The following is a 13674-nucleotide window of genomic DNA, read 5'->3' as shown; positions in this document are numbered from 1 at the left end:
CGAAGGGCTGAATGGCCTCCTTCTATGCTGTATGATTCTATGATATAAATAAGCTTGATTCAGTTTCTGTTGCTGCTCCAGTATTTATATTATTTAAACTTATGAGTTTTCTTTTATATGTCTCTACATTTTCCTTTACATTACTGATGCGCAGTCCCTCAAACAGCTCCCTGGACTCACTCACTTTCTATACCTGTCTCCAAACCTGGATATGAGATCATCTTTGCTCCGAACAGACTCCAACCTATCCACCAGCAGCTTCGTCCCACCACAGAATTTAACTTTGGGCTCTCTCCTATTGTCTCCTCCCTATTCTGCTTTTATAACCAGGATAAGTCTATCCTAATACAAAAGCAAAATAGTGCGGGAGCTGAAAATCTGAAATAAAATCAGAAAATGCTGGAAATACTCAGCAGGTCAGGCAGCATCTGGGGAGGTAGAAACACAATTAACATTTCAGGTCGATGAACTTTCATCAGAACTGGCCAGAGCATAGGAAAAAGAGAAAGGAAATGGAGAGACAAGTAAGCTCCTTTCTGCTGTAAACAACTCTGAGTATAGGATTTCCGAAAGCTTTTCTGTACAAATAGTTCTCTTTGGGAATGGCCAATTTCAAAAGCATCAACAAAATGTTCTTTGTCGTTTCACAAAATTCGTCCAATTTCTTGTCAGTGTCAACACATCACTTCTTTTACGATTTTCTGTTGATTGTTATACTGCATGAAGGAAACCATTCACAAGGTCGGCACTGAATCATGAACGAGGCAAGTCTCCATTTAAAACCACTGAAAAGTATTGATTAATATTGAAACATCTGACAAGAACCTCAAAGTGTTAAGACAAAAGCGGTCAGCATTGAACACACTGGTATATAAAAGCACAGTCTATTCCGAGTCTGAGTTTTGAAAAGACCATTTGGAGTTGTTCATTGTGTTCAAAGCAAAGCAGAATTTGTTTCATTTTCCAAAACTGATAGTAATTCATGTAACTAAATGCAGTCAGCTGCAGATAATTCTCACTTTATCCTGGAAACTTTTTACAGCTGTCTCATCTTTGCAGTTCAGTAAATTGAGGATGATGCGCTAATGATTGACATGACCTAGTGTGCTCCTGCACATTATTGTCCTGATTCAGCAGTACTAGTTTATAGATATAGCACTGAAACAGGCCCTTCGGCCCACCGAGTCTGTGCCGACCATCAACCACCCATTTATACTAATCCTACGCTAATTCCATATTCCTACCACATCCCCACCTGTCCCTATATTTCCCTACCACCTACCTATACTAGGGGCAATTTATAATGGCCAATTAACCTATCAACCAGCAAGTCTTTGGCATGTGGGAGGAAACCGGAGCACCCGGAGGAAACCCACACAGACACAGGCAGTACCCAGAATTGAACCTGGGTCACTGGAGCTGTGAGGCTGCAATGCTAACCACTGCGGCACTGTGCTGCCCATAGTGTGGATTCACTTATTCTAATTACACTTTGCTTCTTTTGCCAGAACTGGAGAGACATTGTGAGTGCACCCCTTCATATTCGCAAATGCATTGTGTACTCCTTCAAACTCTCAAATGTCTTCAGTTTACCCCTTCACTACTCAAATATCTTCTGTGTACCCTTTCAGTACTCAAGTATGTTCAGTGTACCGCTTCAATACTCAAATACATTCAGTGTACCCATTCATTACTCAAATACCTTAAGAGCACCCCTTCAATACTCAAATACCTTGAGTGTACTCCTTCAGTAGTCAAATACATTCAGTGTGTCCCTTCAATACTCAAATACATTCAGTGTACCCCTTCAATACTTAAATACCGTCAGTGTGCTCCTTCAGTAGTCAAATACATTCAGTGTACCCCTTCAATACTTAAATACCGTCAGTGTACTCCTTCAGTAGTCATATACATTCAGTGTACCCCTTCAATACTTAAATACCGTCAGTGTACTCCTTCAATACTCAAATACATTCAGTGTAGCACTTTAGTATTCAAGTATCTTAAGTGTACCCCTTCAATACTCAAATAGCTTTAGAGTGCCCCTTCAGTGTTGAAATACATTCAGTGTACCCCTTCAGTACTCAAATACATTCAATGTACCCCTTCAATGCTCAAATATCTTGAGTATACTGCTTCAATATTCAAATACCTTGAGTGTACCGCTTCAGTACTCACATACAGTGTACCCCTTCATTACTCAAATCCCTTGAATGTACCACTTCAATACTCAAATACATTGAGTGTACTCAAATACATTCAGTGTACCCATTGAATGAATGGGTCTTTTTCAGGTTGGAAAGACGTAACTAGTGGAGTGCCACAAGGATCAGTCCTAGGGCTTCAATTATTTACTATCTATATTAATGACTTGGAGGAGGGGGCAGAGTGTAATATATCCAAATTTGCTGATGATACAAAAATAGGTGGGAGGGCATGTTGTAATGAGGACATAAGGAATCTGCAAGGGGATACAGATAGGTTTAGTGAGTGGGCAAAAATTTGGCAGATGGCGTTTAATGTAGGAAAGTGTAAGGTAGGAAGAATCAAAAGACAGACTATTATTTAAATGGAGAGACACTCCAAAAAAGTACAGCGCAGAGGGATCTGAGTGTTCTTGTGCATAAAATACCAAAAGTTAGCATGCAGGTGCAGCAAATAATTAAGAAGGCAAATGGAATTTTGGCCTTTATTGTTAGGGGGTTGGAGTTTAAAAATAGGGAAGTCTTGTTACAACTGTGCAGGGTGTTGATGAGGCCGCATCTGGAGTACTGTGTACAGTTTGGTCCCCGTATTTAAGAAAGGATATACTGGCATTGGAGGCAGTTCAAAAGAGATTCACTCGGCTGATTCTTGGGATGAAGGGGTTGACTTATCAAGAACGACTAAACAGGTTAGGCCTTTATTCATTAGAATTTAGAAGAATGAGGGGTGATCTTATTGAAACGTACAAGATTCAGAGGGGGCTTGACAGGGTAGATGTTGACCAGATGTTTCCACTAGTGGGGGAATCTCGAACTAGTTACAGAATAAGGGGACGCTCATTTAAAACTGAGAAGCGAAGGAATTTCTTCTCTCAGAGGGTAGTGAATGTCTGGAATTCTCTACCCCAAAGAGTTGTGGAGGCTAGATCACTGAAAGTATTTAAAGAGGAGGTGGATAAATTTTTGAAATATCGGGGAGTTGAGGGCAATGAGGAGCTGGCACGACAGGAGTTGAGGGCAATGAGGAGCTGGCACGAAAGAGGAGTTGAGGTCTGGGGCAGATCTTATTGAATAGCAGGGCAGGCTGGAGGGGCTGAATGGCCTACTCCTCCTATTTTTTATGTTCTTATGAATGCTCTAATACATTCCTTGTACCCCTTTAATACTCAAATACAATTAGTGTACCCTTCAATACACAAATACTTTCAGTGTACCTCTTCAATACACAAATATGTTCAGCATACCCCTTCAATACTCATACAATCCATGTCGCCCTTCAATACTCAGATGCATTCAGTGCACCCCTTCAAACTCTCAAATACCTTCATCATACCCCTTCAGTTTTGAAGGGGTACACTGAATGTATTTGAGAATTGAAGGGGTATGATGAAGGTATTTGAGAGTTTGAAGGAGTACATTGAATGCTTCTGAGTATTGAAGGGGTACACTGAATGTATTTGAGTACTCAGATGCATTCAATGTACCCCTTCAAAACTCAAATACCGTCAGTGTTCCCCTTCAATACTCAGAAACGTTCAGTGTACCCCTTCAGTACTCAAATACATTTAGTGCACCCCTTCAATACACAAATACTTTCAGTGTTCCTCTTCAATATGCAAATGCCTTCAGTGTACCCCTTCAATATCTCAGGTACATTGTGATCCTCATCAATCTGTCAGATAAACTGTCAGTGCTATACACCTTCAGCCTCTCAAATGGTCACTCTGCTGGTCTTGACTAACAGCGCTTCAGCTCCAGGAGTTTCCGCTCTTGCCAGAAATGGGCATTCAGCAGGAATTGATTACTTGCAATAAAGTAAATCTTTCAGTAGAGTTTAGAGTAAAACAAGAGATGGTTCTGTGTAGTCGCAGGGATGTAGTGGCAAAAGGAGAACACTGTGAACTTAGGTGACAAGAACCAGAGTGACCTGGCAGCCTGCACTCCTGGAAGTTGAAAGCAAAGATTTCACAGTCCTTTGGGAGTCCAAGTCTCCCATTATAAGAGAGTCTGGCAGTTTTTTTCCTTCTGTTTCTATGCACATAGGCTGATGTAATTCTGCAGAGGCCTTGGATCAACTCAGGGAGGTCATAAAAATATAACATCTCAAGGTCTCCTGTCAGTTCATAGTGAACACTGTCATTAAGATAACAATACCATAAAGGCACCCCTTTTTTAATTTGTTGGCTGTTTCATATTTGATTGCAATTTGTTTCCCAGTCACTCACCTCTCCCGCCTCCCTGTTCATGCTGTTCAACAGCACTGTGACCACCCTTGTCAAGGTCACACAAACCATTCTGCATGCCAGCGACTGGTGCTTGGTGACTCACCCCATCATTCCTTGACTTCTTCTCCTGCTGTTGATATTATCCCCGACTGTCTCCCCTCTGTAGTCTAACACTGCATCGTTGGTCACTGGTCAGTCTGCCTCAGTCTTCCCCAGTGCAACCATTAAATCTCAAATGGTTTCTCCTGCCATGTACACACTGCATGTAGGAACAGGTATAGGCTATTTCAGCTCCTCTAGCCTGCTCCCCTCATTCAGTTCGATCTAGCATTGCCATCCCACCAGGATTGTCCTGGAGGCTGCAGGAACTAAAGATTAAACCCCAGGACACTTCAGTGAACAACTCAGGAGAAAAATTATTTTCCTTTGAGCACTTTAATTTATTTGTATGGAAATATTGAAGATGGGAGAAAGGATATTTTGACTGGCATCCAATCAGCTTTCTAGTTGGCGTGGGAAGGCAGTGCTCTGTGAGGATGGACATGTTGGCTGACCAATGGTGGGAGTGTTGGGCAGAGCAGTTAAACGCAGGTGGTCATATCATGAAACCTCCAGGAATACATGCAACCAAATTTGACACAATTATATCATGGCTAATCTTCTACCTTAACTCCACCTTCCTAGACAATGCGCATAGTTCTTTAATTTCCTTCCTAGTCAAAAAATCTATCGACTTCTGCCTTGAATGACTGAGTAGCCACAGCTCTCTGGGGTAGAGTTCAAAAGATTCACAACCCTTTGAGTGAAGACATTTCTCTTCCTAAATGACCTCTTATTTTCTGACTGTGACCCCTAGTTCTAGACTCCCCAGCCAGGGGAAACATCCTCCCAGCATCTGCCCTGTCAAGCCCCTTAAGAACTTTATATTTTTCAATTAGATCACCTTTCTTTCTTCTAAAGCCTACAGAATATAAACCTGGTCTACTCAATCTGTCATCAGAACAGTCCACTCATCTCAGGAATCAGTGTAGTGAACCTTCATTGCACTCCCTCTTTGGCAAGTATATCCTTCCTGAGGTCAGGAGACCAAAACTGTACACAGTATCCAAGGTGTGGAATTACTCTTATCCCATACACTCTTATTTTTGTTAACAGTCTCTGGAACCTTATCGAATACCTTCTGAAAGTCCATATAGATAACATGCATAAACACTCCCCCATCTATTACATTAGTTACCTCCTCGAAAAGTTCAACCAGGTTAGTTAGACATGACTTAACCTTTACAATTCATGCTGGCTCTCTCTCATCAATTCCTATTTGTCAAAGTGTTCAGTCATTTTGTCTGTGATGACAGTTCTAGTAACTTCTCCGCTACAGAAGTTAAGACTAATACGTCTGTAATTTCCTGGTTTATCTCTCCTCCCTTCTTAAACAATGGAGTGATGTGACAATTTTCCAATACTAGAGGACAATTTCTGAATCGAGAGAGTTTTAGAGGATTGTGCTCACGACTCTACTCTTATCTGCTCCTGTTAATCTGCCACTAGCTACTGCCTCAGTACATTCACCCCCATGTTTCCACAAGTGCATGGTCAATACCAAACTCTACTTCTCCACCACTGCCATCAATTCCAAGGCACTTCCTATACTGTATGACCATCTGGTCAATGGAAAGTCTTGAATGAGTCAGAAGTCCCTTCAGTAAAACTCATTCTTTACAGCTCCCACCAGCATCTATGAGCCTGTTTTTCAACTCCAATTCTAACTTCATTGAGATCAGTAGATTTTTATTGGGCAAGGGTATTAACAGATTTGGAGCAAAGGTGGGTAAATAGAATTGAGGTGCAGATGATCCATGATCTAAGTGGCTCAAGGGGCTGAATGGCCTACTCCTGTTTCTATGTTAGAGTACTGCTTGCTGCAAAGATTGGCTGACAAGACATAAAAACAGAATTAAGGTAAAGAAGCAGAACCAGCTCAGAATTAGGTGTGTTTCTGCCCCAGTATTTGAATGGCAATTTAACTCACATCATTCATTAGGAAGAGTCAAATGTCTGTAGAATAAACGTCCTAAATCAGAGTTTTAACGCAGTAATAAATTGCAACGTGTCTGCTCAACTGCATTTTAAACCAGACTCTACATTTCCTTTCTGTTTCTATAGTATTTTAGATAAACTTGTATTTGAGAAGCCGACAGCCAACATTGGGGCGGCGCAGTGGTTAGCACCGCAGCCTCACAGCTCCAGTGACCCGGGTTCGATTCTGGGTACTGCCTGTGTGGAGTTTGCAAGTTCTCCCTGTGACCGCGTGGGTTTCCGCCGGGTACTCTGGTTTCCTCCCACAGCCAAAGACTTGCAGGTTGATAGGTAAATTGGCCATTATAAATTGCCCCTAGTATAGGTAGGTGGTAGGGGAATTGAGGGAAGGTGGGGATGTGGTAGGAATATGGGATTAATGTAGGATTAGTGTAAATGGGTAGTTGATGGTCGGCACAGACTCGGTGGCCGAAGGGCCTGTTTCAGTGCTGTATCTCTAAATTAAAAATAAAAAAATTCTTCCTTGTTTCTACTACAGGTTAAAGGAAATTCATATGAGTGAATATGATGCTGCTACATACGAGAGGTTTTCAGGAGCCATACGGCGACAGGTCCAGTCAATACGAGTCATTCTCGACAGCCTACAGGTAAACCAAAGCTCAGCATTTTATACAGAAGGGCCCTTGACAGCTTTTAGCTACCTATAACCTGGTATAAAGTCTACATTTACATCAGTTATAAATGATCAGTAAAAGTGTAAGAACTTGCATGTATATAATGCCATTTGTACCCTTAGGATGGCCAGAAGTGCTTTGCAACCAAAGAGTTTTGAAGTGCAGTTGCTGTTGTTTTGTTGATAAACATGGCAGCCAATTAGAGACAAGCAAGGTTGCACAAACAGAAAATATGATGAATACCAATTGATATGTTTTGGTTGAGAGATGAATGTTGACCAGGACACCGAGACCTTCCCTGCATTTCTTCATGTAGTACCTTGGCACCTTTAACATTGACCTGAACAGATAGACAAAGCCTTGATTTAACATCTCATCTCCCACATTATAGCATTCTCTTACTACTGTACTGAAGTGTGAGCCCAGATTGTATGTGCTAGTCCTAGAGTGGGGCTTGATTCCACAGCCAGTAACCACAATGTTCCAGCTGGACAGTCTTCCCCATGACATTTAGCAACTGCCTCTGCTGAGGTTGTCCTTCAAATCCCATCCAACCACTTTGGAACTTACAATTAAGTTGATTTTGAATCTTCCTAATATTAGTGGACAACTAATGGGACATAAAAAATGTAACCTGCAATCAGATATCATTGAATTGAGCTCTGGGCATGCTGTTTATGTCACTTGCGTCATGCTCCAATTCCCCTGGACACAGAGAAATGAGGAGCTGACAGAAAACTTAGATATGCCTCTGTAATAGTACCAGTTGGAAATCAGTGATCATTGGCTTCGTTGAACCTTCAGTTCTATCAAACATGTTTTGAATTTTAATTCCACCATTTTTTATGTATGGATCTGCAGACAAATAAAATGGCAACTTTAAATAATGTATGGCAGTCATTTCATTGATGGCTGTGGATTGACTGCCATTTTTATCATAGTGGCTACTATGTGAACCCTGAAATTTCATTGAGGGACTTTTTGCAGTAGGGCAGAAGTTCTGTGTGGGTACACCTCTGACACCATCCTATCCCTAGGTTTAGGTGCATTAGCATATTTGGACAGCCTCGCCTGTACCATTTTTGGCACAAGTGGTGCAACTGTCTCACTTGACAGGGGAGGGGGGCAGAAGCTGGGCTAGTGAATGATATCATTACAAAGAGATACAATGTGAAGTGGGAAAGAAAAGACATATCTTGTGTGTGTGCATATGCCTGCAAAACATTGACTATGCCACAGTTAGAGTACTGTGTGCACTCATGAATTTCCCATTCTGAAAAACATATTGGAGGCATCGAAAAGCTGTAGATGATGTCAAGGGTGATAAGGTATAGTTGCGACACGTTAGGTGGAAACGAGGGCTGTAGCCACTGGAGTGGAGGAGGTCAAAGAGGGGTCCAATAGAAGTGTTCAAAATCATGAAAAGGATGAGGGGGTAAAAAATGAAATAATGTTTCTACTAGTTACAGAATTAGTAGCAAGGGGCTTCAATATGGGGCCAGAAACATAAAGAGCAAATGATTTTTTTTGTTAACCACACATGGGTTATTAGAATATGTTGCATGATTGCCTTTAAGTGATGCCCCTGAAAGATCTTAGTCTGCTAATGAGCTAAGTGCCAGGACACAGTCATGTGACTCGTAGCCAGAGTCACTCTGCAACTCTAACACCCAGAGTAAGGTTCTGTAAATAGTTCTCTCTATTATAGAATAGTTTAGCTGTTAATAAACCTGTTTTGAGATCTTCAACAACCTGGATTCCACGTATCTCATTTATGTTGCATCAGGCAACATAAAATAACTCATTACATGGTGGCAGCTATGATGAGAGGTCAGAATCTAAGATTGAAGACCACAGGTAAAACAGCTTTAAAAACTACCTTCCTACAGCTAAAAGAAAGTTAAAATGAAATACTGGCCCAAACAGTAAAAAAAAAAAGAACTTACCTCAAGCTCTAAAAGACAGCGCTCAAACATGCTACAAATCAAGCACTTCATCGGGTGATTTATTATCCTGACGGTCCAGGAATCCCCGTTGAAAAAAAGCTTTGAGGTGCTCGCAAGGTTGATTTTTTTTTTAAAGGCTCAGTAAAAGAAAAAATAGGGAAAACCCAATCCCTATCTCAGGCTGATCAATTGTTTTCAAAGGCTCCCCTCCCAGGTTGATTGAAGTCGGCGCCATTACAGGAGGCGACCAACAGCAAAAAGCGAGAGAATTCTCCATTCACACAGCTCGCAGTTAAAGTTTTAAAAAAATCAAAACACTCGAACGTGATGACCTTTCATTCACTCAGCCGGCATTTTAAAAAACTCATATAACCACTCAAGTATGAAGAATTGCCTATTGAATGGCTGTATAAACAAACTCTAGCAAACAAAAATACACTTGAAATGTCTATTGAACAGCTGTGTAAACAGACAGCTAGAGTGTTGGAAGCTAAATAAACAGACAGCACTGACACATACCTGCTCCTGTCAATCAAAGCAGCCAGTCTAGATAACAGAGATTTGTTTTAAATGGAAAGCAGTACAGAGTCATAGAACAAATCTTAAAGCAAGTTTTAAGCAAAAGAACAGCCGGAAGATGGATACCAACTTGTCCAGCATGAACTGGAAGTCCTTGGATATCCTATCTAAGTTCCAGCTTGTCAAACAGAGAATGCAGTTATGCATCACAGACCAAATAATTACAGAACCAGAAAAACAGACTGTAAAAATAATGATAGCAGTTGGAAATGAGGGATTCCACAGAATCAATACCTCAGGCTTCTCTGACGAGCAGCAGAAAGATCCCACAAAGATATGGAAAGTGCTGGAAGACTCAGCTCCAATTAAGAATGAATTTTAGAAATCACCACCTGGAATTGATGTCTGGCAGGCAACAGCCACAGGAATCAATAGATCAGTTCATAAGTAGATGCCGTAGTAAGGGCAACAAATGCAATTTTTCAGAAGCTGAGCTGTCGGACCGAATAATGGAGCTGGTGATTGTAGCAACACCCATTGACGCATTTCAGAAGGACCTCTTGGGGGGAAAAAGAAAGGTCATAGAATTGATGCACTGCTGGAAGATGGCAGGAAGTATGAAACCATTGGAGCTGAACAACAGCATCTGCAAGCGCTGGTTGCAGCCAACAGTATCGGCACCACAACCAGGTCAAAAGAGCAAGCAAGTTGTGTGGTTGGTCCCACTCATGGCGAATTTGTCCTGCATTTTGAGACCTGTGTAAAGTGCAAAAGAACACTGGGCCCGTCTATGCAAGAAATCTGGCTCCAAAGATGCAGCCAGAAGTCACAGTAGGACACAAGCAAACAGACAACAGGCACAGCAACAGTAGCAAGGAAAGCGCCTGAGACCTGCATAAATGCAAGCCGATACGCGAAGTCCACAGCGAAACAAATCTGAGACCAGACCCAAAGAAGAATGATTCTCAGTCAGAGGACGAGCAAGCATTCCACATTGTGAACCTGATATATCATGTTGATGAAGTCAAACAACTGGAAGCTTTGCCACTATTAACATCACCTGCCCGAAGGGTGAAGAATGACACCGGCGCTAGTGCAAGTATCCAACCAGTCTGGATCCTGAAGGATATGTACCGAAGACATTGGAAATCAATGATACAACTGACAACAGCTAAGTTATCTGCATACAATGGGTTACCCATCCCTTGCAGTGGCACACTAACAAGGCAATGCAGCTGTGGAAAGTCGGAATTAAAACCGCAAACATTCTACCTGGCAGATGTGAGCGGACCAGCAGTGGCCGGACTACCAGCATGTAAGGACTTTAACATCGTGACCATCCACAAGGTCGCCATCGTACCCATTACAGCAGAAAAGACCAAGGGTACCTGCATTGAGTTGGTCCACGACCTGCAACAGATGTACCTGGACAGGTTCGGCGCCATAGGAAATTTCAAAGGTGATGCAATTTCGTCAATCGGCCCTCCCAGAAAGTGCAGCGTGCACATGCAAGAAAAGCTTAAGCACGGGTTAGATGACATGGAATGCAATGACATCGTTCGTCATGTGCATCAGCATCACAGACTGGTGCACTCAATTACGTGCGTACTGAAAAAGGATGGAGCAATCCGCGGCGTCTAAACCTCTCTCTAAAGAGGTGCCCCCAAGAAGATTCTGTCAGAGGAAGTGAATCCCAAGTTCACAGAAGCCAAATTCTTCTCCAAGTTGGATGCTAAACATGGATAAGGAATGTCAAGAAGTCACCACCTTCAGAACACCATTTGGAAGATACTGCTTCCAGAGACTACCCTTCGGCTTATCTGTCAGTCAAGATCTGTTTTAGCAACATATGGACAGAATTATAGAAAATGTGCCTGGCTGTATATGCATTGCCGATGATATTGCGGTAATAGGCAAAACCAAAGAAGAATATGATCAAAATCTTCATTCATTGATGGCAGCAGCTCTTTGCAAAGGGCTCGTTTTTAACAGCAAGAAATGCCAGGTGAATGTAAATCAGATCAATTTCTTTGGCTCTATCTATTCAGGTTGCGGAATCTGTCCTGACCCAGGTCAATTCGAAGATGTAAGGCATATGCCAACCCCACAAGCCAAGGAAGATCTCCAGAGATGTCTTGGATTTTTCAACTTCTTTGCACCATACATTCCAAATTTTTCCGACAAAACATCATTGTTGAGAGAACTTTTAAAGAAAGACGTACCATTTGTATGGCAGGAGGACCATCAGCATATGTTTAAGTCTCTGAAACAAGCATTGTCAACAGATATCTGTACCCTGCAGTACTATGATCCGAGGAAGAAGAGAGGACGAGGAGCGTGCATCCTACAGTATGGCAAACCAATTGCTTTTGCGTCCAAATGTTTATCCTCAGCACAGTCCAATTACTCAAACATAGAGCGTGAAACACTTGCTTTGGTGTTTGTGATCACAAGGTTCCACACCTAACTGTTTAGTAAGCAGTTCACGGTGGAAACCAATCACAAACCATTGGAGATGAACGGGCGCAAACCATTGACAAGCGCGCCACCTCGACTACAGCGGCTCTTAGTGAAAGTACAGGGTTACGACTTTGACGTCTGCTACAAACCGGGTACCAAAATGGCCACCTCAGATACACTGAGCAGATTGTCAAATCCAAACAAGCATGAAGAAGTTCCATTGGATCTGCAAGTAGATATCGAGGTGGAAGATGTGCTCAAAATTGATTTAGTGCATTTTGGTCAGCACAAATGTGACCAACTACAATCAGAAACAGCCATTGACCCACAACTGAAGGCACTGTGGAGAGTCATCATAGAAGATTGGCCTGATACAGTAAAAGAGGTGCCTGAAACCCTTAGATGCTTTTGGCCTTATAGAGATGAACCTGGTATCTCAACAGGCGTCACCTTCAAGGGAATACAAGTGATTGTGCCCAAAGCTCTGCGAGAGAACATCTTGCCACAACTTCATCAAGGCCATATGGGCACAGAGCGAACAAGACGACTGGGACGAGATACTGTTTATTGGCCAGGGTTCAGTATGACATTGAAAGGTTAGTGAGGATGTGTGAGGCATGTCAGAACCACCAGCCACAACAATGTAAAGAACCTCTACACCCTCACGAGATTCCGTCAGTCCCTTGGTCCAAAATCGCCACTGACCTATTTTCCATTAATGGAGAAGTCTTTATCTTAGTCACTGACTATTTCTCCAAATTTCCAGTTCTCAGACAGGTAAAAGACACTTCAAGCGCAGTCGTCACAGACACATTGAGAGTGCCATATTCAGTCTATTCGTTGCACCTGAAGAAATCATTTCTGACAATGGATCAGAGTATACGGGCAAACCTTTCAGGGTTATGTGCGCCAAATAGGCTGTAAACCATGTGACGTTCTCACCACATTACCCTGGGTCTAATGATCTCCCCTAGCGAATGGTTCACACAGTCAAAGCACTTATTCTGAAGTGTAGGACAACGACACGATGTTTGTGTTGCCATGCTGCACCTCAGAGCTACACCTATGGATATGGGCTTCCCGTCCCCAGCAGGGATCATGTTTGGCAGACAAGTGCAGACGACTCTGCCAAGCCATCATCTGTCCAAATTCTCTGAGGAGCAGGCGATACTGCTCGAAAAATCTGGTAGAATGAGGATGGTGCATGACCGACACGCATGGGCGGAACTACCTCATCTGCACGTAGGACAAAAGGTCAGGGTCATACACCCCACAATGAAAACATGGTTACCTGCAGAGGTGTCCAGAGTGTGTGGTGAGCCTAGGTCCTACGAGATTACAACGTCTAACGGAGCAGTGTTGACAAGGAACCAAAGTCAACTGAGAGAGGTATGCAGTCCTCCATTTGCACACAGCGGACTCGAGGGAGCATGCTTCAACAGTGGGGGTGTGACAGGTCAACAGGACAGCAGCCAGCACATTGACAACATGTCTGCAAACCCATGAGTGAGTGTTTTGAAGCTGAGGAGATAAATAGTAGGACAGTGCTTGATGTTCATACACCCAGGTGATGAGTAATAACCAGATCTGGAAGAGTTGTCAAACTACT

The 13674-nt window shown here is 42.5% G+C and overlaps 1 protein-coding gene across 2 annotated transcripts in view; it reads left to right on the top strand.

The window, feature by feature from the left end:
• The window catches only part of vwa8 (von Willebrand factor A domain containing 8), a 402749-nt gene that overhangs the window by 357242 nt on the left and 31833 nt on the right, over window positions 1-13674 (top strand). For both annotated transcript variants that reach the window (XM_068040239.1, XM_068040240.1), the window contains one exon: window positions 7005-7113. In XM_068040239.1, coding sequence (XP_067896340.1) covers window positions 7005-7113 — 109 coding nt within the window. The remainder of the gene's footprint in view (window positions 1-7004; window positions 7114-13674) is intronic.

Source organism: Heterodontus francisci, chromosome 10, assembly GCF_036365525.1.
Source record: "Heterodontus francisci isolate sHetFra1 chromosome 10, sHetFra1.hap1, whole genome shotgun sequence".
NCBI classification, from domain to species: Eukaryota; Metazoa; Chordata; class Chondrichthyes; order Heterodontiformes; family Heterodontidae; genus Heterodontus; species Heterodontus francisci.
Note: the sequence above shows the minus strand (reverse complement) of the source record. Positions and strands in the feature narration are given on the sequence as shown.